Source organism: Phoca vitulina, unplaced genomic scaffold (assembly GCF_004348235.1).
Source record: "Phoca vitulina isolate PV1807 unplaced genomic scaffold, GSC_HSeal_1.0 scaffold3, whole genome shotgun sequence".
NCBI classification, from domain to species: domain Eukaryota; kingdom Metazoa; phylum Chordata; class Mammalia; order Carnivora; family Phocidae; genus Phoca; species Phoca vitulina.
In genome coordinates this window covers 55,480,713-55,506,303 of record NW_022589706.1, presented here as the reverse complement: position 1 = coordinate 55,506,303, position 25,591 = coordinate 55,480,713, and the positions used below count along the sequence as shown (strand labels likewise).

Genomic DNA, 25,591 nt, shown 5'->3' with positions numbered 1-25,591 from the left:
TAGTTATTACTAAGATGTTTTTAATTCTTAGATGAACATAATACTTATTGAGTTGTTTGACTTCACTTAATAAATGGAACTTTTAGGTATTTCTTTTAGCCTGTGGACACTGTGAAAACAATTACGACAACACTAGGGACACCATGAACCAAGAAAATTTGAGAACCTCTGCATTAGACACCACAAAAGCTTACTTACTACTTTACCCAAACTACTGGCTCAATAGGGGCCTTACCTACAAGAATTCACACCTGAAAAGACAGTACAGTTCCCTAATAAAACAGCCTGCCCCCAGGTTGGACAAATCCAATGGAATGCTGTATTCATCCATTTTAATAATAATTTGTTCATTGCCTTGGATGTTCTTGTGAGAAGAACTTCAAATGGTGATCCTGGCAGGGACCCAGGCACCACCTTGGGACTGACTGCAATCTACCAGTGCCAACGCTAATGCTCTAAAGCTGTATGATCAGGCCTGAGACACTCAGAACTGATTACTAAAGATAAAACCATATGCAGTCCCTCTCTATGGAAACAAACACAGCAAACACAACTCATGAAGTCAATCTTTATGCTATACATATACATGTTTATGTGGCGAATGCATCTAAAGAAAGGCATCTGGAGACTGGCAAAACAAATCAAGCATGTGTGGCCATTGTCCCTACTACAGCTTCTGACTCTATAAGCAAAGGATTAGGGCTTTCAATAAAAAATTCTATCAGCCTCCCCAATAAAGATCTCTACAGGGTGAACTGGTCTGGCTGTCTTCAATTATTTATAAATTGCATACAACCATGCTAACCTGTCTTGGCTGAGTTCCCAAGCTCCAAAGAATTAGGTATTAAAGAATGAGGCGAATTGGAGGAATAGTATACTCTCCTCCTTTTTGTGTAGGTGTGCTTGTCCTGACCTCAGTGGATGGACATTTATATAAAACCTGCTTTTACTTCAGTAAATGAATATATATTTATATTTCATATGACCTCAGCAAATAAACAGTTCATATTGATTAGATCAAAAACACCAGTATATGAGACTGTAGGCTGACTCTGCTTCCAGTGGTTCTATAGCTAGTCTCCTTTGCCAGAGAGGTCACTGTGGAACTGATCATTATGGAAAAAAGGACAGCCAATCTGGATCATCCCCAAGAGGAAGTGACAGCATGTAATGGGTTGGGATTATGGTAGGCAGCTTCTGATACGGTTCCCAACAACCCTGCCTCCTGGTAGTCACACCCTTATATAATCCTCTCCTCTTGAGTGTGGACTGAACTAGTGACTTGCTTCTAGCAAACAGAATACAGCACACGTGATGAGATGTTACTTCCGTGATTAGGTTTCAAAAGACTATGACTTACTGGCACTCTTTCTTGCTCTCTCTCTTGCTTACTCTGAAGAAGCAAGCTGCCATGTTGTGAGATACTCTATGGAGAGGCCTATGTGGCTAGGAATAAGGGAGGCCTCTGGTCAACAGCTCATGAAGAACTGAGGTCTTAGTCAACGACCTACAAGGAACCGAATCCTATCAACAATCCTGTGAGTGAGCTGGGAAGCAAATCATTCCCAGTCAAGTCTTATGATGACTGTAGCCTCGTGAGACAGCAAGATCCAAAAAGACCCAGCTACATTACACCCAGACTCCTGACCCAAAGTAACTGAAATAATAAGTGTTGTTTTAAGCCACTAAATTCTGGACTAATTTGTTATGCAGAGATGGATAACTAATATAGGCGTGAGGGTCAGTTTTATTTATGTCAGATGTCTAGGATACAGTCCTCTGTTATCCAAACACTAATCTAGTTGTCGCCTTGAAAGTATTTTGTAGATGTGATTAGAGTCTATAATCAGTTAACTTTAAGTAAGGGAGATAGCCAAGATAATCAGGTGGGCGTGATTCAATCAGCTGAAAGGCCTTAAGAGACTGAGGCTTCCCAGAAGAAGAAATTCTGCCTGTAGACACAGCTTCAGCTAATGCCCAAAAGTTCCAGCCTGCCCTTCCTGACAGCCTGACCTACAGATTTGGACTTGCCTTGCTAGCCCCCACTTAATATATATGACTTAATATATATTAAATCCTTGCAGTTAGTGACTTAATATATATTTCCTATATATTTTCTACTGATTTTGATTCTCTGGTTGAACGCTGACTGATTATTGGGATGAACAAGTTTGGTGGATGAAAGTCTGGAGGAAGTTGGTGGTGAAGAGCTCTCTCTTTTGCTATAAATACAGATAAACTGTCTGAACAGCCTTCCAAATTGCTTTAGGTGTTGACTCATACTGTGAATTTCTCCTGGTGATGAATATGTCATGTCCTCTCTACATGAGATCTTATTGATGTCCCAGTCCCAGCCAATCTCAGACAACTGCACTGAAACTTCACTCCTCCCCAGGAAGGCTAAAAAAGAGTGTCAATTAGAACCAATGAAGATACTTATATTTAATGAGCCCTCAAGGGCTAGGCATGGATTTATACAAACTAAGTCTCCGATAGCTCTGTAGGTTTACCTTCTTTTCCCCTTTTGATGGCTTAGCAGAGAGCTGGCTCAACAGGTCTGGGTAAGATTAACAAAATAGACTAATATCAGCCACTGGAGTCCAGGGCTAGAGTTCAGAGTATGATGTATACTCTACTATACTATTTCTTTAAGTATTCTTCCAATAAAACCTTGTATCTGCACTATAAGGTACAGGGAATCCCAAAGCTACGGTTTTCTACCAGGTATTATAATTCATCTATAGTCTTCCCAATCCAGGTACAGTTTTCCAAATGGGGTCTTTTTTAAAAGTAAGGAATGTAGCCTGATTACACCACTGACATTCCACCTTTAATCAGGTTTTCTAGGAAAGCAGTACAGCAGAAGGTTAACCTGCAGTAACTTCCCCAATGTGGAAGGAAAAAGGGTTTTGTTGCCATTTACTCACAGTTCACTCACATATCCTTGGATTAGTATTTTTGACCACCAGGAAATTGTATTACCTAATGGGACACTGGTGTTTTCTCCAATTCCTAACCAAATGACCTATTTTTTTTTTAGATAAAAACTCATTGTGGGTCTTATAAAAATTAGTTATCTTGGAAATCATAAACAAGTTTAAAACAACACAGGACTGTGTTAGCACTAAATTTGGTATCTTTTTTTTTAAATTTTTTTATTGTTATGTTAATCCCCATACATTACATCATTAGTTTTAGATACAGTGTTCCATGGTATCTTTTTTTTTTTTAAAGATTTTATTTATTTGTTAGAGAGAGCGTGGGCGAGAGAGAGTGAGCGAGAGTACAAGCAGGGGTAGCTGCAGGCAGAGGGAGAAGCAGGCTCCCTGCTGAGCAAGGAGCCCGATGCGGGACTCGATCCCAGAGCACTGGGATCATGACCTGAGCTGAAGGCAGCCGCTTAACTGACTGAGCCACCCAGGCGTCCCAATTTGGTATCATTTTTTATCCCATTTAGAAACAACTGTTTTTTTTTTCATCCAGAGTTTTATTCAGTCACAATGGAACAAGGTTCTGATTATATCCTCCCAGCTTGAGTTTTGAAAAGCCCCGGCTATTTTCCTTCATAGTGTTGAAAACAGCCTAGCTTTACTTTTTTTTGGGTTTTTGTCCCTGAGATCCCAATGGTTGTCTCTAGATGGCAGCAGAGGACATTGGTTAGAATTCAGTTTGGCATTAAATCAACAGGATCAATTGCAGTGGCCTTTGTCAGAGCTCCCAAACAAATAGTGCATGTGAGCCTCCACAAAGTCCTCTCCTTGTGGCTGGTTTGAACATTAACTTGCTGTGACAGCCTCTGCCTGACCTTGTGGGCATACCCAAAGGGGTGTGCATATTCCTCTCTTCCCTTCCTCGCATGAGCTCATATTGCACTTCCTCATGAAAACCTGAGCCCTGGCTCATTCTCAATCAACCCAATGGCTCCACCCCTTTTGTTCATAATAATCCCACTCACAAACAACTCTGTGGGTTCCACTGCCCACCTTTTGTCCATCAACCAGTGACTGATTTGGCCTCTATCTACTGCAGCCAGGGTTTCTTCCTCCACAAATGGCATTTGGCCAAATGCATCAAGAGCACCAAAGTGGAATTATTTTGTCATCCCAGCTTCAACCGGGTTTCTGGCTGTGATGTATTGGTTAGGTGAATAGGTTCTGGGGTGGGTGGTGGGGTCCTGATTTGTACTGTTCACTGATTTCCATGGTAAAGCTCTCAACCATGGCCAATTTCAAGCTACTGTGATGTATGAGGAACTGGGAAGAGATGTATGCCCACAATCAGCTTCCGTGAGCTGGTATGAGCCAGCTCTAAATGGCTTGGTTTTTGGTCAGGTCCACTATATGGTTGATGAGAGGAATGGGCACTTTTCCTCTCAATACAAATTTACTCGCTTCAGTCTTCATCTTCCCTCTCAAGGTAGATAGTTTCATTCACTTGCAACTCAGGACCGGGACTGGGGCGAGGCAAATGAGGTGCCTATGAATGCAAAATTTAAAAAGGCACTCACTCTTAGAATCATGCAAGTTTGCAGATGGTACAAGTATATGACCCTAAGAGTAAGGACCTTCCTTAAATTCTGTGCCCCAGGCGTCTCAATGGCCACAACACTTCTGTCATTAAATCATAAGTGGATCAGCCCCCACCCCGGCATGGTGTCTCATCAGCACTTTCCTACTTACCTACCTGTACTTTTTAATCTCATAATGCCTTGGCCACAATGAGTCAAGGTCTAAAAGTCTATCCCACTTCTGAGGCCCTACTGCAATACTCACCCTGCTTGATCAGCAGCCCTGGTTTTGGGTTCAGCCAGAAAGGCACACTCATAAGACCCAAAAAGGCTCTCCTCTCACTAGTTTACTCAGTTTTACAGAAGAATGCAAGGCAAGAAACATAACACACTATTTAGCAGCAGGGCAGCATCAGATACATCCCTTCAACACAAGTCCTCACAGCAATCCAGGCCTGTTCTTTTGTTCCCAAAATGATGGCTCAGGTACAAGGAAACAAGTTTACACAGGCGGGTGCAGGAACCATCCTAGCTTAGTAGCCTCATTCCACATAAAGACAGTATCTCTTATGCCAGTCCATGAGTATAGTTTCAGGACTCAGCAAGAAAAACACCTGCATATGTCACACCGCATTCGGGAATGCCCAAAGCTATGGCTTCCCCCAAATATTTACAGTTTATTCACAACCCTCCCAGCTCAGATGCATTTTACCAATCAAGGGCTATGTTTACCATTAGGCAGCGTTATACGGTTACACAGTGGTCATTTCACCTTCAGTAGATTACAGAGAAACCGTGTTAGAAGATCAACAGGAGGCCATTTTCACAGGAGGAAGGAGAAAGGGTTTTATTAATCTTTCACTCAGACACCAAACCACAACATCATAAAATTTCAGAATGCTGGGGATGAGGAAAAATTCTAAAACCATCCAAAGATAAAAACAAGGTCTAATTCAAAGTTTTAGTAATTAGAATGGCTTCCTGCTCTTCAACAGCAGCACCAGAAACCAGAAGACAATGGAGGAATATCTCCAAAATTCCAAGGAAAATGGTTTCCAAAACAGAAATACGAATCTATGCAAACTATTATTCAAGCTTACAGGTAGATTTTTCAGGCATGCAAAGTCTTAAAAATTTCCCTCAATGTCCCTTTTCTCAGAAAACTTTTAGAGAACACACACCCTTGCCAAACAAAGAAGTAATTCAAGAAAGAGGAGAAAATCCAAGATATAGGGGATTCCTCACAGGGGAGAAACAAAAGGAAGTCTCTACAGTTGTGAGGAGAGATTTTAGGATATTCAGCAGGCCTAAAGAGTACATCACAGAGTAGTTTGATGGGGGGAATCCAGGAGTATATTCCAAAAAAAAAAAAAAAAAGAAAGTATCTGATATGTCTGAATGTACTAAGTGGAGATTTATATTTCTAAGGATTTGGAGGTGAATTATTGATGGGATATAAAAAACTAAGGAAACAAAAAAAATCATACAACCAATAACCCTGGGGTAAAAAAGGTATTTAAAGAGGTATGAGTCTTGGGGTGCCTGGGTGGCTCAGTTGGTTAAGTGCCTGCCTTTGGCTCAGGTCATGATCTCAGGGTCCTGGGATGGAGCCCCACATCAGGTTCCCTGCTCAGTAGGGAGTCTGCTTCTCCCTCTGCCTCTGCCTCTTCCCCCTGCTCGTGCTCTAATAAAAAAATAAAATCTTAAAAAAATAAATAAAAAGGTACCAGTCTTTATTACAATGGGAGATTGGGAAGGGGGAAATGCACAAACACTGAGGAGGAGTGTAGGGTGGTGGTTATGAGATATATTTGGTTTACTGACATGACAACTATTTCTAACTCCCTTCTCCTTGCCTCCCTACGCTAGAGAGGCTGGAAAAGCTAATTACCTCATTTCCAAGCTTTTCTTCAAGTTATGGATTATCAAGTAGCTGTTCTGGTCCATGATATGTAATCAGAAAACTACTAGCAGTTTCTGGGAAAGCTTTTACTTTCCTGATTAAATAGGAAGATCTAGCTGCCATCCCACTTCCCTTTCTTTTTGTCTTGAACATGGATTGATGCCTACAGCTACAAGAGTCACATTGCAAACATGAATCAATAAACCCAACAGGGTAAGATTGGTGGAACAGAAAGACAAAAGCTGAGACTGAGTTACTGATGATGTAACTGATGAGGTTTAAAAATTTAAAAATCAAGAAAAAACATGCTGAAACATATTATTAAAAACTTTAGCTGAGGGGTGCCTGGGAGGCTCAGTCGTTAAGCATCTGCCTTCGGCTCAGGTCATGATCCCAGGGTCCTGGGATCGAGCCCCACATCATGCTCCCTGCTCTGCGGGAAGCCTGTTTCTCCCTCTCCTGCTCCCCCTGCTTGTGTTCCCTCTCTCGCTGTCTCTCTCTCTGTCAAATAAAAATAAAATCTAAAAAACAAAACAAAACAAAACTTTAGCTGAGAGGCAACTGGGTGGCTCAGGTGGTTAGGTGTCTGCCTTCGGCTCAGGTCATGATCCCAGGGTACCGGGATCGAGCCCCACGTTGGGCTCCCTGCTTGGTGGGGAGTCTGCTTCTCACTCTCCTCTACCTCTCACCTTGCTTGTGCTCTCACTCTCAAATAAATAAAATCTTAAAAAAAAAAGCTTTAGCTGAAAAATTAAAAATGAATGCCACTGAGGAGTGAAAATTGGGGATAGGGAACAGTGGGGCAGGGAGTTGCTATTTTTCGTAATAAGCCTTACAAGTACGGTTATGGGCCAGGTACTTCTTTGTTGTGGGGGGCTGTTCTGTACATTTTGTTTAGCAGTGTCTTTGGCCTCTACCCATTAGATGCTACTAGTAGCAACTAGGGATGACTGTGAGAGTTAAAAATTCCAGTTATTACCAAATGACCCTGCAGGGCAAAATTGCCCCAGCTGAGAACCACTGCCTCATAGTATTTTATTTAACTTTCCAGAATGCTATAAATGTATTATTTTGATAAAATTAAATTATGGGGAAAAAAACTAATGATATGAAAGGAGCTAGAGACCATCAATGTCATTTCTCCTTTCAAACACCTGTCCGTTTCTTTCCTGACCTTTCCCTGGGCCTAAGATCCAACTCCTTTCTTCCCAGACAAGCGCAGACAGAACAGAGACACTTACCACCTAGAAATGCACACTCATAATGGCTGCAGGTCTTGTTTGTGCTTTGAAGGATAAGGTTATTGCTGGCTCCATCCCGTGACACATTAAAAACCTCATTCAGAGGTATTAAAATAATTCTTTCACTTTCTTTATCAAAAAAATTTTCTATAGCAACTCCAAAGCATGTGTGGATGGTTAACAGAATGTGTTGGTCATTAGCAGCTTGAGGTTTGGCTGAATACGCCAAGGTGAAATGGCCAAATCTGGCTTGGTTTAGCCCTCCAAATGTAAATGAGACATCTTGGCTTATACTATACACCACAGTTTTGTAACTGTCCTCACAAGGTCTTCTCAGCAACTGCAGGGCTTTTGTCAGATAAAAATGAAAAGCTTTGAACTGGAAGTCATAGATATAATCTTTTCGAGATAGGCCAGCCGTCTTCACAGCTTCATTGAACATATGGTAAAAGGGACTCTGCTCTTGAGCTTCAGAAACATATGCCATCAGTGCTATTCCATGGTTATCTTTAAAACTCATAGGGAGAAAGATGCGAGTCTTCCGGGCTTCCCATCTGGCTTTTGCATTTTCCCACACATCCTTCAAGAGCTGATGGCTTGCTTTTTCCTCCTTGAGCAATTGGGGAACATATTTGACTTCCATTTTGTCAGTGCATTTTAGGTATTCATCATCAAATGCATTATCTGCCATGTCTAACATTTCAGCCTTCACCTTCAAAAGAAAAGGAAAAGGAAATTAATACTCTTGAAATGAGATATTTGGTGTATATCATTTTCTCTCCCTTACTGTCCCCACCCTCTCATGCCCTGCCTAGAATCTCTCCCTTGCTTAGACCCAACTTTGGACATGATTTTTATGTAGGAAGTATATTCCACTGTTACTGATAACTTTTCTCAGCTGTGATTTCTTTGTATGAAACAGTAAAGGTTAGCAATGAGAAGTATGGGAATGATTATGCCTGTAATTCACTCATCTGAACCTTATGGTGCAGAAGAAAGAGTAAGTGTGAAATTAAAGGAATGGGTAGCAGTCTTGGCTTTAAACAATATTCTTAGCTAGATCTTTTCAACCCCTTAAGACTGCTGAATGACTCTGAAATATCATGTGTGAAATACGGTACATGATACATAATGATAAATATTATTCATTTTCCTTTGAGGATTCCCCCTCTCTTGCACACGTGGTTTGGGTAGAACTGATTCTGCACCTTCTCTCCAATGATAAGTAATGATGCAGGGGTGTTTTCTTTTTTTTTTGAGAGAAAGAGCGTGCGCGCATGAGAAAGAGCATGTGAGCAGGTGGGGTGGGGAGGGGCACAGGCAGAGGGAGAGAGAGAATCTTAAGCAGGCTCCACACTCAGCAGTGCAGAGCCCCATGTGGGGCTCAATCTCACAACCCTGACACCATGACCTGAGCCGAAATCAAGAATCAGATGCTTACTACTGGGTATTTACCCCAAAGATACAAATGTAGTAATCTAAAGGGGCACCTGTACCCCAAAATTTATAGCAGCAATGTCCAAACTATGGAAAGAGCCCAGATGTCCATCAACAGATGAATGGTAAAGATGTGGTATATATATACAATGGAATATTATGCAGCCATCAAAAAATGAAACCTTGCCATTTGCAATGCCGTGGATGGAACTAGAGGGTATTATGTTAAGCGAAGTAAGTCAGTCAGAGAAAGGCAATTATCATATGATCTCACTGATATGTGGAATTTGAGAAACAAGGCAGAGGATCATAGGGGAAGATAGGAAAAAAAATGAAACAAGACAAAACCAGAGAGGGAGATAAACCATAAGAGACTCATCATCTCAGGAAACAAACTGAGGGTTGCTAGAGGGAAGGGGATTGGAAGGATGGGGTGGCTGGGCGATGGACACTGGGGAGGGTATGTGTTGTGGGGAGCACTGTGTATTGTGTAAGACTGATGAATCACAGACCTGTACCCCTGAAACAAATAATGTATTATATATTAATAATAATAAAAAAGAATCAGATGCTTAACTGACTGAGCCACCCAGGTGCCCCAGTGATGCAGGTTTAAAAACCAGAGTGCTCCTAGGGGGTAGAAAAAAAGCTTTTTCTGTCTACAACCATAAGCTCCACGCGTCATATTAGCTTGGTGCAGCCAGTGCTTATCCTTTTAGTTCCATGGAGAATCCTGACTGTAAATAAAGCCAACAAAGAAAGGCCTGCAGAGCTGAAAGGGAGAGAGAAGAGGCCCCGATGACATTAGTTAAGGCCCTGGGTCTAGCTGTACCTGAAAACTGTATTCTATTTCAGTCATAAGAATCAATAAATTCCCTATTTGCTTGAGCTAGTTTGAATTGTGTTTCTGTCACATACAACCGAAAAAGGCCTAATGTATCTTTAAATAATACATACAACATAATAAGTGGGGTTGTATCATATGATTAGCACTAGCTTGGAGCCAGACAAATCTGGGTTCAAATTCCATAACTAGATACTAATTAGATATGGGAAAGTTATTTCACATTTCTGAGCTTCAATTTTCTCATCTAAAAATGAGGATAAGGGAAATAATATCTTAACTGCAGGACTGTGGTAAAGAACTAATGATAAAATGAATATATGCAAAGCCCTTACCCACACTGCCCACCCACCTATTAAGCCTTCAACACACTGTGGTTATTTTCATTATTTAATTATAGGAATACATGTATTATACTGTAAGCTTCTCAAGGGCAGGAAATGTGTCACATTTACCTTTTGAATTCCAAGCTTCTAGCAGAACAACTAGCAAAATATTCAGGTGAACTAAATTAATGAAGGACAGCTGGAAGAAAAGGCAGGCAAGGAACCCCCCCCCCCCCACCTTAAAAGGATTTTACACCACCCCCGGAAGGAGCCCTCCACCCTTTCCCACGTGATAGATAGATGACAAAAATGTGATTGGGTGACCCGTGCAGGGAGGGTTAATCAGATTAAAACAGCCTGCCAACAAGCCCATAAAAACCCCTAGACTTAGAAACTCTGGGGACCACCCTCTCGGGTCCCCTCCCTCTTCAGGAACTTTGTACTATCACTTTGCTATCGCTCAATAAACTTTGCTTTGCTGCCCACCACTCTTCATCCGGTCTGCCTCTTCATTCTTTGAAGCGGTGTGACCAAGAACTGCGGGCACTAAAGAAAAAGAAATCCTGTACTCTGGTCTATGGATCAAAACAAAGGACAAGCAAATCTGCCCAGGGACACCACTTAAGGGTTTCTACAAATAAAAGGATAATTCCCTCATCATTTTCTCTTTCCACTATTCTATACTTGTAATAGTACATCGGTTGCATAAGCCACAACCTAAGCAGGAGACCTCAGCTGAAAACTTTATAAGGACCCTTAGGAGCTGTTAAAGTTGCAGCCTCCGAGTGAATGATTTTTTTTTTTTTTTACCTCATGAATGATTCTTAAAAAGCATGTGAGTGAGTGTGTGAGTGAAAGTGGGTGTGGCAGGAGTGAGGGGAGGGAGAAGGGGGAAAGAGAGAGAGAGAGAATCAACCTAAAAAAGCAAAATAAATATCCCAGGCTATCTGCTTCCTACTCTCTCTCTTCTCCCCCTCACAGACAAACTTCTTGAAAGAAACGTCTACCCTTGATATCGCCATTTCATTTCCACTCATATCTCAATCCTCTTTACTCAGCATCCCACTCCCATTCCTCCACCCAAACAGCTCTCACTAAGGGAACACCTCTTAGATTCTTTTGAAGATCCAACATATTCTATTGGCCATTAAATGTTGGGAGTTTCTCAAAGCTATTTATTTTTTAACTCTCAACTTAGGCAATTATATACATGCTCATAGTGTCAATTATCATCAAATATCTCTGACCTGTCCCTGTAAGTGCCAGACCCGTATTATCAACTGCCTACTTAGTAACTCCACTTGAATTGCACAAAGACCCTTCAACTGTTAATAGTCTAAGAGCAAACTTACCATCTTAGTGCCTACAGCACCCATCAACAACCTGGTCCTTACAAAGACCCATCTATTCATTTTAGAGTTTTCCTAGGTATCTTCTTCTCAGTCACCCTCTGTGGTCACTCTATCACTAAGACCTAACAAACTTCTCCAGCATGTCTTCTGTATGCCAAGCACTAAGTGTTCCTACATATTAATGAAATCATTTAATCTTCATGGCAACCCTGTGTGGTAGATACTATTAGCCCCTTTTTTAAGGATGAGCAAACTAAGACAGAGTAACTTGTCTGAAATTGAGATTTGAAGCCAGGCAATCTGGCCCCAGCATCTGTCCTCTTAAACAAAATGCCCTGTTTCCAATGATAAAGACCACAGACATTTATGTAGCACTTTCAGAAGACTTTAATTTTCTCCTCCTAACAACTATTATGAAAGGTTGAGCAGACAATCCGTAACATCATTTTATAAATGAAGAAACTAGGCCAGCATCAGAAACGGTCTTTATTATCAGCCACAGAACATTCTGCTGGGGAAGTCATTGAGACCACTGAGCTCCTGGGTCTGTAGGTCAGTTTCCTGAAGTGGGAATCTGAGCTTCAGGAGATTAAATCACTGCCATCTCTTAGCCAAGAAATGCATTTTCCTTTGCAGCACAGAACGTACCACGGTGTATCCTGGGCACTAATACCTGACTCATTTTCAAGACTTAAGACATCACACCCTGAAACCACCTCCCACATTCCTCACATCGTATCTGAGTCACATCATAACAGAGTCATATCATATCCTATCCAGCATGTTCCTTTCTTTTCCTATGCCTCTAACCAGTCTCCACAGGTCTAATTTTAGACATTAAGTCTTTCTGGCCCAAAGCCACAGTTGATTGTGTGTTCTGTACAGTGAGTGCCTTGAGCAGTGAAAAAGTTCACAAATGCCACCACCATTCAGGGACAACTGAATGGATATTAAGGGACATGTCCAAAAGGCTAGGTGAACACACTGATAATATTTTCTTCCTCTGTTTTATCACTGAAACAAAAGCCCTTACTAATGAAATTTAATTAGCAAAAATTTATTACAAAAATATTACCAAAAATGTGGAAATGACCTAAATGTTAATGAAAAGAAACTGGTTAAACAAATTATAGAACAGTCACAGAACACACATGAAAATTATGTTACAAAAGAATGTTAAAAATGCATATCAAAACCACAGTGAGATACCACTTCACATCCATTAGAATGGCTATAATCATAAGGAAAATAAGTGTTGGCAAAGATGTAGAGAAATTGAACCCTCATACATTGCTGGTGGGAATATAAAATGGTACAGCCACTGTGGAAAACATAAAGTTACCATATGACCCAGCAATTCTACTCATAGTTACATACCCAAAAGAACTGAAAACATGTTCACATAAAAATCTATACATGAAAGTTCAAAGCAGAATTATTCATTCCTAAGAGCCTTTAAAAAGTGAGAACAGAACCCAAATGTCCATCAATTAATAAATGGGTAGGGGTGCCTGGCTGGCTCAGTCGGTTAAGCATCTGTCTTCGGCTCAGGTCCTGATCTCAGGCTCCCTGCTCGCGGGGAGTCTGCTTCCCCCCCCACTCCTCCCCCCCACTCCCGCTCATGCTCTAATAAATAAAATCTTAAAAAAATTAATAAATGGATAAACAAAATGTGGCATAACCATACAATGGAATATTATTCAGCTCTAAAAAGTAATGAAGTACTAGTATATGCTACAACATAGATGAACCTTGAAAACAATACACTAAGTGAAAGAAGCCACATAAAGGGCCAGATACTGTATGATTACATTCCGGTGAAACAACCAGAATATGCAAATCCACAGAAACAGAAAGTAGTAATGGTTGTTAAGGGATGCAGGGAAGAGGGAATTGGGACTGATTGCTGATAGCTACAGGACTTCTTTTGGGGGTGATGGGAATGTTCTGTAATGAGATAGTGGTGATGGTTGTACAACACAGTGAATTTATGAAAACCACTGAATTATGTACTTTAAAATGGTGATTTTTTTATGATATGTGAATTATACCTCAATTTAAAAAATCATACGGCAGTACAGGCGACAGAATACACACAATGATTCCATTGACAAGGGATCAGTATATTAAATGCAAAAATAAAATTTTAAGAACAACATATTTTATTTTATTTTTTTAAGATTTTATTTATTTATTTGACAGACAGAGACACAGCGAGAGAGGGAACACATGCAGGGGGAGTGGGAGAGGGAGAAGTAAGCTTCCCACGGAGCAAGGAACCTGATGCGGGTTCGATCCCAGGACCCTGGGATCATGACCTGAGCCGAAGGCAGACGCCTAACGGCTGAGCTACCCAGGTGCCCCAGAACTTAACATATTTTAAAGAAGGCACTTCAAAACAGTGGAAAAATATTCAGTAGTGATGTGACAGTTAACACCGTCAAGAAAGAAATCAAATGAGATGCCTCGCTCATATTTTACATAAAAATATGTTACAGAATGTTTAAAGATTCAATTGCAAAAAATAAAATCATACAAGTTTTATCAGAAAAAAAGAACACCAGATGTGAGAAAATGGTCATTATATAGTTCAACAAAACACACACAACCAAACACTGCAGTGTCATCTTACTTGGACAAAATACATATTTTAAGAATACTTAATGACATAGACATTTACATACAGTAGTAACTTAAAAAGCAAAGTAAAATAATACTTTGTACAGTGTGAACCCATTTTTCTAAATTATAAACACACACACAGAAAAAAGCCAAGAAGACTATACACCAACAGATTAAGAGTCTTTTCCCTCTGAGTGGAGGGATTGTGAATGATCTTTACTTTCCTCTGTTTGCTTAATTTTAATTTTTTCAACTTTCTACAGTTGGCCTGTATCTAATGTGTAAAATGAAAAGATAAAATCTACTTGTAAAAATCTAATTTACCTATTCTATTTATTCTATCCACTCTCATTTCCAACATCAACCCACACAGATGCCTCAGGCAACATTATATCAAGAGTTCCCATTCCAATGACCACATACTTCCCATTCCCAACATTACCTGGAAAATGTCCATTAGAATCATAGCTGCCAGCAGCATGGTGACCATATCAAAATGTCCGGTCTTCATTTTTCTCTTCTAAATTAAAATGAAGAAATTCCAATTTAGCAGACTTAAAAAAGAATAACTTTAGGGAAGTAGAGCAGGATGACACAGTGTATGTATTTCATTCAGGGTGAGAGTAGATATCATGATGGTCAGGAAGTGATCATCAGTAAATTTCCAATGGCTGGAAGGGCCATTAGATTCTGTCTGGTGGCTAACATCCTCATTCTACAGATAGGGAAACAAAAGCTCAGAGAACTTCAGAAATTTGTTCAAGATTAAATCTGTCCATTTCCATTCTCCTCCAGCCATGCTGTCTCTCCCATCATAGACAGTCATTGGTAGTCATATTTTCTTCCTATCTCTGAATTTCTCCTTAGCCTACACAGGAAATAACACAAACTATAAAAAACAATCACTTCAGACTGGTGGTCTCCTAGCTCCCAGTTTCCAAAACTTCCCCAGTAGTTATGGTCCATGCATATCATCCATTCTTTTAACCTCTTTGCAAACTAAGTCACACCCATCTGTGTAGGATGGAGGGAATGATGAGACCAGTAGTGTTACTAACTGAAGGGTTACCCAAGGGGGTCTCCTTCCCCCAAATATTTAGATTCAAGAGAAGCCCAAGGATAAAACAAGTGTCTTGCATAAATTTCTGATGGCAGGAATGAAAATAAGAAAAAAATTAGGTAGGCAGGAATTCTAATAAGATTATACAACTCTTTGGCCAAATGCCCAATATTTGTCCCAATATTTAGGAGACTGAAAGGGGTAAACAGGAGGGTGAGAGGTCCTCAAGAGCTGAAGCTGTCCCCACAGCCATTAACTGATTCAATTAAAGGTTGGTTCTTTCCACATACCTGTAACAAAGCTGACTTTACTGGAACTGAACAGAGATCTCTACTTTATCCTACCAATCAACATATTCTGGCATCTGCAAATGGGAATAAACAGCATAGGGGAAAGGAGAGTTCTCTCTTTGGCCCCACATTCCCATCTTTACTCAGGAGCAGTTTCTTTCACTAGAGACTCTAAAATACACAACCAAAATGCCACTTTTGTGTTAAACTTCACTTTCTAAAAAAGATTTGAAATATAGTACTCGACAGATAACTGTCACGAGGCAGTATGTGCCAAGCAAGCTCTGAATCAGGATTTTCTGAAAATTCTTTACTTCTGTAGCTGAGTGTAAATAAGTCAAAATGTTTACCTGGCTTTTCTGCCTGTGGAGGAGGTTTAACTGATGCTAGGTCTCAAACTGTTTCCCCACTCTCTCAGTTGTGGTAAGCGTGTCTTCAGGATGGGAGGTTGTTGACAGTGAGAGCTGAGAGGGAATGCTTTTCTTTTTATAAACACCCCCAGCAGTAGCTTGGCAGTGGCACCTCACCCCATTTGTGTTCTGCTATTTATATCTGGCCCCCACACTATCCTTTGGAATCACTGCTGTTAACACATGCAATCTCCAAGAGGCTTGTAAAGCCACAGCAATTCCCCCTAACCACACAGCATGTTCAGTTCCGAGCTCTGCTGTAGGCTTCTCAGAGAGTGATCACCTCCCATTCCTAACCCTTTGACTCTGAGATGTCAAACTAAAGCAAGGATTTTACCTGAACTAGATGGTTCACATAACCTAGGGAACTTGCTGTGTTAATCTCTGGCAATGATGATGGCCATCACCATTCACTCAAGCAGCTTACTATTTTTCAGGTAACTGTGCCAGCTGCCGGGATACACAAGCAAGTAAAACAAAGACTAAAAAGCACCCACAATCTGATAAAACACATTAATATTCATACTTAACCAAAATATATGTTGAAAATCCAAGTGAGTTTTAGAAAAAGTCTAGTGAGAACACTAAGGGAAGGATTTGGTAATACCTACGACTACAGTTCCATTTGAGTAAGGTACACAGAGCAAATAGACTGCAACGCTGAAGAACACTTAGTAGTTCGCTGACTATGGATAAAAAACTGTGAAATGTCCTAGGAAATTTATGCATATATATCAAAATACATTAATATAATATATTAGATAATGCACAATATAGAATAGCCCCAAACTAGAAACCATCCAAATGCCTAACAACAGTAGAATGGGTACATTGTTATATTCATACAATAGAATTTTGTATAGTACTGAAAATGAATAAACTCTAACCATATAGAAGAAAATGTGAATAAATCTTAAAACATTTTCAAGCAAAAGAAGAGACACGAACATGTATATACTGTATGATTTAATTTAGATAGGGAACAAAATCAAACAAAGCACATCTATAGCATTAGAGTCAGAATACTGGTTACTCTGAGTAGGAAATCACTGGAAGAGGAACAATGAGAGTATCTGGGATGCTGCTTAGGTTCTGGTTTGGTTCTGGGTGTTGATTATACGGATATATTCAGTTGTGAAAATTCACCAAGCTATATATATGTGTATTTTCCTCTGAATGTGTGCATATGTACATATATTACTCAACTAAACATTTTAAAGTGCACCCATTTTTATAAAACCCACCTCTAATCTTCAGCCTTCAAAACCTCTAACTTCTTCCCACTGTACTAATTAAGCTGTTTAAGATACAATTTAATACACTAAATAGACTCCCAGCAATAGCATCATTAAAAAAAAAAAAAGGTTTGATCAGAAAGAAAAAAGAGGGTTTGCACATGTTTTCAGGCTTTATGTTCACACTGACCTTCTTTTAAGTCTTAGGCATGTGAGCCTATGGGAGTGGGATTTTCCTGTCTTTGGTACTAAAGCCTACCAGACTTGTCTATATATCACACAAAAGATGAAGTCCACCAAAAGCACGTAACAAACACTGCCTGAAGTTCAAGGCAAGTCTGGCCTTGTTTATGCTCAATATGCTTTTGCTCCATTCCTGTTTTAAACTTTCTTTTAGTAGGGGTATAATTAACATACAAAACCTATTAGATTCAGGTGCATAACATGTTTGATATTGTATATATTGCAAAATGATCACCATAAGTCTAGTTAACATGTCACCATATTTACAAATTTTTGTCTGTGCAATAATTTTTAAGACATACTCTCTTAACAACTTTCAAATATGCAATATGGTATTATTACTTACAATCACCATGTTGTACCTTATATCGCCATGACATTTATTTTATAACTGAAAATTTGTACCTTTCTACTCCCTTCACCCATTTCATCCACCCCTCCCAACCTCCAACTATGGTAACCACCAATCTGTTCTCTGTCTTGGTTTTTTTAGTTTTTGTTTTTTAGATTCCACATATAAATGAGATCATATGATGTTTTTGTCTTTGACTTATTTCATTTTAGCATGCTGCTCTCAAGGTCCATCCATGTTCTCACAAATGGATGTGGTATGTTTTATTCTTTTTTATGGCTGATAATATTCCATTTTATTTATATATGTGTATATATGTGTGTGCATACACACACACATTTTCTTTATCCATTCATCCACTGATGGACACTTAAGGTTGTTTCCATATCCTGGCTACTGTAAATAATACTGTAATGACATGGGGGTGATACATACCTTTTCAAGTTAGTGTTTTGTTTTCTTCATATAAATAAATACCCAAAAGTGAAATTGCTGGATCATATGGCAGATCTATTTTTTCCATAGTGGCTGCTCCAATATATACTACCACAAACAGTGCACAAAGATCCCCTTTTCCACATCCTTGCCAACACTTGGTATTTTTCCCCTCACAGTCCTACCCCTTTGTTCTTTTTGATAATAGCCGTTCTTCTAACAGATGTGATAGCCCACTGTGGTTTTCACTTGCATTTCCCTGATTAGTGACTTTGGAGATCTTTTAATGTACCCACTGGCCTTCTGTATGTCTTCTTTGGAAAAATGCCTATTCAGAGCATCTGTTCATTTTTTAAATTGGATTAATTTTTTTTGCTATTGTCTGAGTTCTTCATATATTTTAGATACTAACCCCTTGTCAGATATATGATTTGCAAATATTTTCTTCCATTCAGTAGGTTACCTTTTCATTTTGTTACTGGTTTCCTTTGCTGTGCAAAAACTTTTTAGTTTGATGTAGTCCCAATTGTTTATTTTTGCTTTTGTTGCCTTTGCTTTTGGTGTCAAATCCAAAAATTACGGCCAAGATCGATGTCAAGGAACTTATTACTCTCTATATTTTCTTCCAGAGTTTTTATGGTTTCATGTCTTACATTCTAGTCCTTAATCCATTTTGAGTGAATTTTTGTATATGGCCTACGAAAGTGGTCCAGTTTTCCCAACACCATTTATTAAAGAGATTGTCCTTTCCCCATTGTATATTCTTGGTGCCTTTTTTTTTTTAAAGATTTTATTTATTTGACAGAGAGAGAGTGAGCACAAGTAGGGGGAGCATCAGGCAGAGGGAGAGGGAGAAGTGCAGAGTTCGATCCCAGGACCCCGGGATCATGACTGGAGCTGAAGGCAGACGCTCAACGACTGAGCCACCCAGGTGCCCCCTTGATGCCTTTTTCTAAATTAATTTACCATATATTTATGGGTTTATTTCTGATCTCTATTGTGTTCCACTGATCTGTGTATCTGGTTTTTTGTTGTTTTTAATTTTTTTCATAAAGATTTATCTATTCTTTTGAGAGAGAGAGAGAGAGACAGCAAGTGAGAAAAAGAGCAGGGGGGAAGGCTGAGGAAGAGGGAGAAGCAGACTCCCTGCTGAGCAGGGTGCCAAAAGCGGGGCTCAATTCCAGGACCCCAGGATCATGACCTGAGCCAAAGGTGGTCACTTAAATGATGGAGCCAGTCGGGTGCCCCAGTTGTTTTTAAGTAGGCTCCATGCCCAGCGTGGAGCCCAATGTGGGACTTGAACTCATGACCCCGAGATCAAGACCTGAGCTGAGATCAAGAGTTGGATGCTCAACTGACTGAGCCACCTAGGTGCCCCTGTGTGTCTGTTTTATGTCAATACTGTAGTAGTTTGATTACTATAGTTTTATAATATAGTCTGAAATCAGGGAGCCTGATGCTTTGTTCTTCATTCTCAAGATTGCTTAGGTTATGCAGGGTCTTTTGTGGTTCTACACAAATTTTAAAATTGCTTGTTCTATTTCTGTGAAAAAACGCCACTGGAATTTTGACAAAGGTTGCATTAAATCTATAGATTGCTATGGGCAGTATGAATATTTTAACAATTTGAATTCTTCCAATCCATGAGCATGGAATATCATTCCATTTATTTGTGTCTCCTTATATTTCTTTCAATCAATGTCATACTTCTCAGTACATAAGTCTTTCTCCTCCTTGGTTATAATTCGAGTACTTTGCTCATTTTTTTTTTTTTTTAAGATTTTATTTATTTGACAGAGAGAGACACAGCGAGAGAGGGAACACAAGCAGGGTGAGTGGGAGAGGGAGAAGCAGGCTTCCCGCGGAGCAGGGAGCCCGATGCGGGGCTTGATCCCAGGACCCTGGGATCATGACCTGAGCCGAAGGCAGACGCTTAACGACTGAGCCACCCAGGCGCCCCTACTTTGCTCATTTTAATGCAACTGAAAATGGGGTTATTTTCTTCTCGCTCTCTCTTTTTTAAAGATTTTATTTATTTGACACAGAGAGAGAGACAGCAAGAGAGGGAACACAAGCAGGGGGAGTGGCAGAGGGAGAAGCAGGTTTCCCGCGGAGCAGGGAGCCCAATGCGGGGCTTGATCCCAGAACCCTGGGATCATGACCTGAGCCGAAGGCAGACACTTAACGACTGAGCCACCCAGGCGCCCCTTCTCTCTTTTTTTAAGATTTATTTATTTCAGAGAGAGAAAGCATGCATGCAAGTGGGGGGGAGGGGCGGAGGGAGAGGAGAGAGAGAGAATCACAAGCAGACTCCCCACTGAGTTCAGAGCCCAATGTGGGGCTTGATCTCACAACGCTGAGATCATGACCAGAGCCAAAATCAAGAGTTGGATGCTTAACCAACTGAGCCACCCAGGTGCCCCCTTAATTTTTCTGATAGTTTGTTATTGGTGTATAGAAATGCAACATATGTAATGTATGGTGATTAACATAAGAATAAAAAATTTTTTAAAAAAGCAACATATTTCTCTGTATATTGACTTTGACTTTTTTTTTTTTAAGAGAGAGAGAGACAGCCCAAAACAGGGAGGGGCACAGGGAGAGGGAGAGAAATCCTTGAGCAGACTCCCCTCTGAGCACAGAGGCCAACTTGGGGCTCAATCCCAGGACCCTGAGATCATGACCTGAGCCAAAATCAAGAGCTGGACACTTAACCAACCGAGGCACCCAGGCAACCCTCTGTATATTGACTCTGTATCCTGCAATTTTACTGAATTTACTAGTTCTAATGGTTTTTTGGTGGAATCTTTAAGGTTTTCTATATATAAAATGCCATGTCATCTGCAGAGTGATAATTTTCCTTCTTTATCTCCAATTTGGATGACTTTTATCTTTTTCTTGCCCAATTGCTGTGACTAGGACTTCAACACTATGTTGAATAAAAGTGGCAATAGCGGGCATCGTTGGGGCTCCTGGGTGGCTCAGTTGGTTAAGAGTCTGACTCTTGGTTTCAGCTTAGGTCATGATCTCAGGGTCCTGGAATCAAGCCTTTCATTGGGCTCTGCACTCAGTGGGGAGTCTGCTTTTTCCCTCTCTTTCTGCCCCTCCCCCACTCACACATACTCTCTCAAATAAATGAATAAATCTTAAAAAAAAAAAAGAAAGAGCGGGCATCTTTGTCTTGTTCCTAATCTTAGAGAAAAAGCTTTCACTTAACCCCACTGGGTTTTAATATTAGTTGTGGGCTTGTCATAAATGGCCTTCATTATGTTGAGGGACATTCCCTCTATACCCACTTTATTCCAAGTTTTTATTATAAATGGATATTGAATTTTGTCACATGCTTTTTCTGCTTCTATTTAAATGATATGATTTTCTCGCTTCATTTTGTTAATGTGGTGTATCACACTGACTGATTTGTAAATGTTCAATCATCCTTGCATCCTTGGAATAAATTCCACTTGATCACAGGGTACAATCCTTTTAATGTATTGTTGAATTTGGCTTGCTAATATTTTCTTGAGCAATTTTGCATCTATGTTCATTAGGGCTACTGGTCTGTAATTTTCTTTTCTTCTCAGTAATTGTCTTTTCTTGTCTGGTTTTGATTATCATGGTGATGCTGGTCTCATACAAGGAGTTTAGAATGTTCCCTTCTCTTTTATTTTTTGAAGAGTTTGAGAATGATTGGTGTTAATTCTTCTTTGGTAGAAATCATCAGTGAAGTTATTTGGTCCTGGAATTTTGTTTGTTGGGAGGTTTTAGAGATTTTATTTTTTATTTATTGGACAGAGAGAGAGACACAGCAAGAGGGGGAACACAAGGAGGGGGAGAGGGAGAAGCAGGCTTCCCACTAAGCAGGGAGCCCAATGTGGGGCTCAATCCCAGGACCCTGGGATCATGACCTGAGCTGAAGGCAGACGCTTAATGACTGAGCCACCCAGGCACCCCTGTTGGGAGGTTTTAAATTATTGCTTCAATCTCCTTACTAGTAATCGATCTGTTCAGATATTTTTTCTCTTCCTGATTCAGTTTAGAAAGGTTTTATGTTTCTAAGAATTTATCCATTTTTTTCTAAGTGGTCCAATGTGTTAGCGTGTAATTGTTCAAAGTCTCTAGTGATCCTGTATATTTCTGTAGTATCAGTTGTAATGATTCTTCTGTCATTCTTGATTTTACTTAAATCCTCTTTTTTTTTCTTGGTGAGTTTAGCTAAAGGTTTGGCAATTTTGTTTATATTTTCTAAGAACCAGCTCTTGGTTTCGTTGATCTTTTCTATTGTCTTTTTGTCTCTATTTCATTTATTTCTCCTCAGACTTTTATTTCCTTCCTTCTACTAACTTTGGGCTTCATTTGTTCTTCTTTTTCTAGTTTCCTGAGGTGTAAGTTAGGTTGAGATTTTTCTTGTTTCTGAGGTATGCATTTATTGCTATGAACTTCTCCCCCAGAACTCTTTTTGCTGTATCCCATAATTTTTGGTATACTGGTTTGGTATTTTCATTTTCATTTGTCTCAGATATTTTTTTGGATTTCACTTTTGAATTCTTTACTGACCCACTGACTATTCAGTAGCATGTTGTTTAATATCCACATATTAATTTTTCAGTTTTCTTTTTGTAATTGATTTCTAGTTTCATACCATTGAGTTTGGAAAAGATGATTGATATGATTTCAATGTTAAGTTTGTGAAGACTTGATCTAACCTAGAGTATGTTTCATGTGCACTTGAGAAGAATGTGTATTCTGTTGCTTTTGGATGGTATGTTCTATATATACCTGTTAGGTCCATCTGCTCAAATGTGTCATTTAAGGTCAATATTTCCTTAGTTTTTGCTGTCTGATCTATTGATGTAAGAAGGGTGGTGTTCAAGTCCCCTGCTGTCATTGGGTTGCTGCCTAATTCTCCCTTTAGGTGTGTTAATATTTGCTTTATGTATTTAGGTGCTCCTATTTGGGTGCATAAATACTTATTAATGTTATATCCTGTTTTTAAGTTGACCCCTTTATCATTATGTAATGCCCTTCTTTGTCTCTTATCAGTCTTTGTTTTAAAGTCCATTTTGTCTGATACAAGTATAGCTACTCCAGCTCTCTTCTGGTTTCCATTTGCATGGAATATCTTTTTCCAACTCTTAATTTTCAGTCTGTGTGTGTCTTTATGTTTGAAGTGAGTCTCCTGGGGGCAACATATAGATGGGTCTTATTTTGTTTTATCCATTTAGCCACTCTACATCTTCTGACTGGAGAATTTACTCCATTTACATTCAAAGAATTATTGATGGCTAAAGACTTACTATTACCATTTTGTTACTTGCTTTCTAGATGTTTTGTACTTCCTCTGTTCCTTTCTTCTTCTCTTGCTCTCTTCCATCTTGGTTTGACGACTTTCCTTAGTGGTATGCTTAAGATGCCTTTCTCGTTACCTTTTGTTCATCCACTACTGGTTTTTGCTTTGTGGTAATCATGAGGCCTACATATAAAAATTTGTAAGTCTATTTTAAGTTGATGACAACTCAAGTTTGAATGCATTTTAAAGTCTACATTATTATTCTCCCTCTAATGTTTTGTTTCTGATGTCACATTAAACATCTTTTCATATCATGTGTATCCCTTAACTAATTATTGTGGTGACATTTATTTTTTGTATTTTGTATTTTTTGTATTATTTTGTATATATATATATTTTTTAAAAGATTTTATTTGAGAGACAGAGAGAAGGCGAGAGAGAGAGAGCACAAGTGGGTTGAGGGGCAGAGGGAGAAGCAGACTCCCCACTGAGCAGGGAGCCTGATGTGGGGCTCGATCCTGGGATCATGACCTGAGCCGAAGGCAGACGCTTAAAGACGCCCCTATATTTGTCTTTTAACCCTCATACTAAGCTTTAAGAGATTAATCTATTCCCTTCAGTAAATATTTACCTTTACCAGAGATATAGTTTTTCATATGTTTTCTTGTTACTGTTTATATTTCTTCTCAACTTAACAAGTCCCTTTAGTATTTCTTTAAGGTCAGTTTGGTGATGATGAACTCCTTTAGCTTTTGCTTCTCTGGAAAACTATTTACCTCTCCTTCAATTCTGATGGTTAATTTTGCTGGGTAGTGTATTCTTGGTTGGAAATTTTTTTCTTCCAGCACTTTGAATATATTGTGTCACTCCCTTCTGGCTTGCAAGGTTTCTGTTGAAAAATATGCTCATAGCCTATTTGGGTTCCCTCGCATGGTAACAACTTGTTTTCCTCTTGTTGTTTTTAAGAGTCTCTCCTTTTGGGGCGCCTGGGTGGCTCAGTTGGTTAAGCGACTGCCTTCGGCTCAGGTCATGATCCTGGAGTCCCTGGATCGAGTCCCGCATCGGGCTCCCTGCTCAGCAGGGAGTCTGCTTCTCCCTCTGACCCTCCCCCCTCTCATGCTCTATCTCATTCTCTCTCTCAAATAAATAAATAAAATATTTAAAAAAAAAAAAAAAGAGTCTCTCCTTTCCCTTAACTTTTAACATTTTAATTATAATGTGTCTTGGTATAGGTCTCTTTGGTTTCATCTTATTTGGAATCCTCTGGAATCCTTATTTGGAATCCTCTGCCTGGATCTGGAATTCTATTTCTTTCCCCAGATTAGGGAAGTTTTCAGTCATTATTTCTTCAAATAAATTTTCTGCCTCTCTCTCTTCTCTTTCTGGGACCCCTATAAAGTGAACATTAGTCTGCTTCAGGTTGTCCTATAAATCCTTTAAACTATCTTCATCTTTTAAAATTCTCTTTGCTGAAGTCCTGTGTTCATCCATTCTTCTTCCAAGTTCAGTAAGCATCTTTATGACCATTACTTTGAACTCTTTATCAGGTAAATTACTTACCTCCATTTCATCAAGGGATTTCATTTTCTGCTTTCATTTGGAACATATTCCTCTGTTTCTTCATTTTGCTTGATTGCCTACATTGGTTTCTATGAATCAGATGGAACAACTGCTTCTCTGTCTTGAAGGGTTGGCCTTGTGAAGATAAAACTTATTGTTCAACACCGCTCTTGCTCTTAGTTGTCTCTCAAAACTTTGTAATTATACATATATCATATTTTATTTTTAATAGGTCCCAGTAATTGACCAGACTGGCCCCCAGAGCCAGGTGATCTGGAGGTGTCTCCTGGGAAGTAGTCACAAAATTGGGGCTCCAGACAAATGTATGAGCTCCTTTCTGGGAGGTATGGGTGAGCTAGAGTGCAAACATGGCATTCCCTAGCCTACATTCACTGAGAGCACCTGTATAGCCTCTAAAGGTATGCCAAACCTAAAGTTTGCCCTTTAGGCTGAAGCTCCAGGACTAGCAAGTAGGTGTCTTTCACAA

General features: G+C 39.6%; 1 protein-coding gene across 1 annotated transcript in view; it reads right to left on the bottom strand.

The window, feature by feature from the left end:
* ART3 (ADP-ribosyltransferase 3) overlaps positions 1-25,591 on the bottom strand; it is a 122,812-nt gene that overhangs the window by 15,121 nt on the left and 82,100 nt on the right. The window contains exons 2-3 of the mRNA XM_032400563.1: positions 14,675-14,752; positions 7,652-8,363 (exon numbers count right to left, since the gene is read on the bottom strand). Of these exons, the coding sequence (XP_032256454.1) occupies positions 7,652-8,363; positions 14,675-14,752 (790 nt within the window). The remainder of the gene's footprint in view (positions 1-7,651; positions 8,364-14,674; positions 14,753-25,591) is intronic.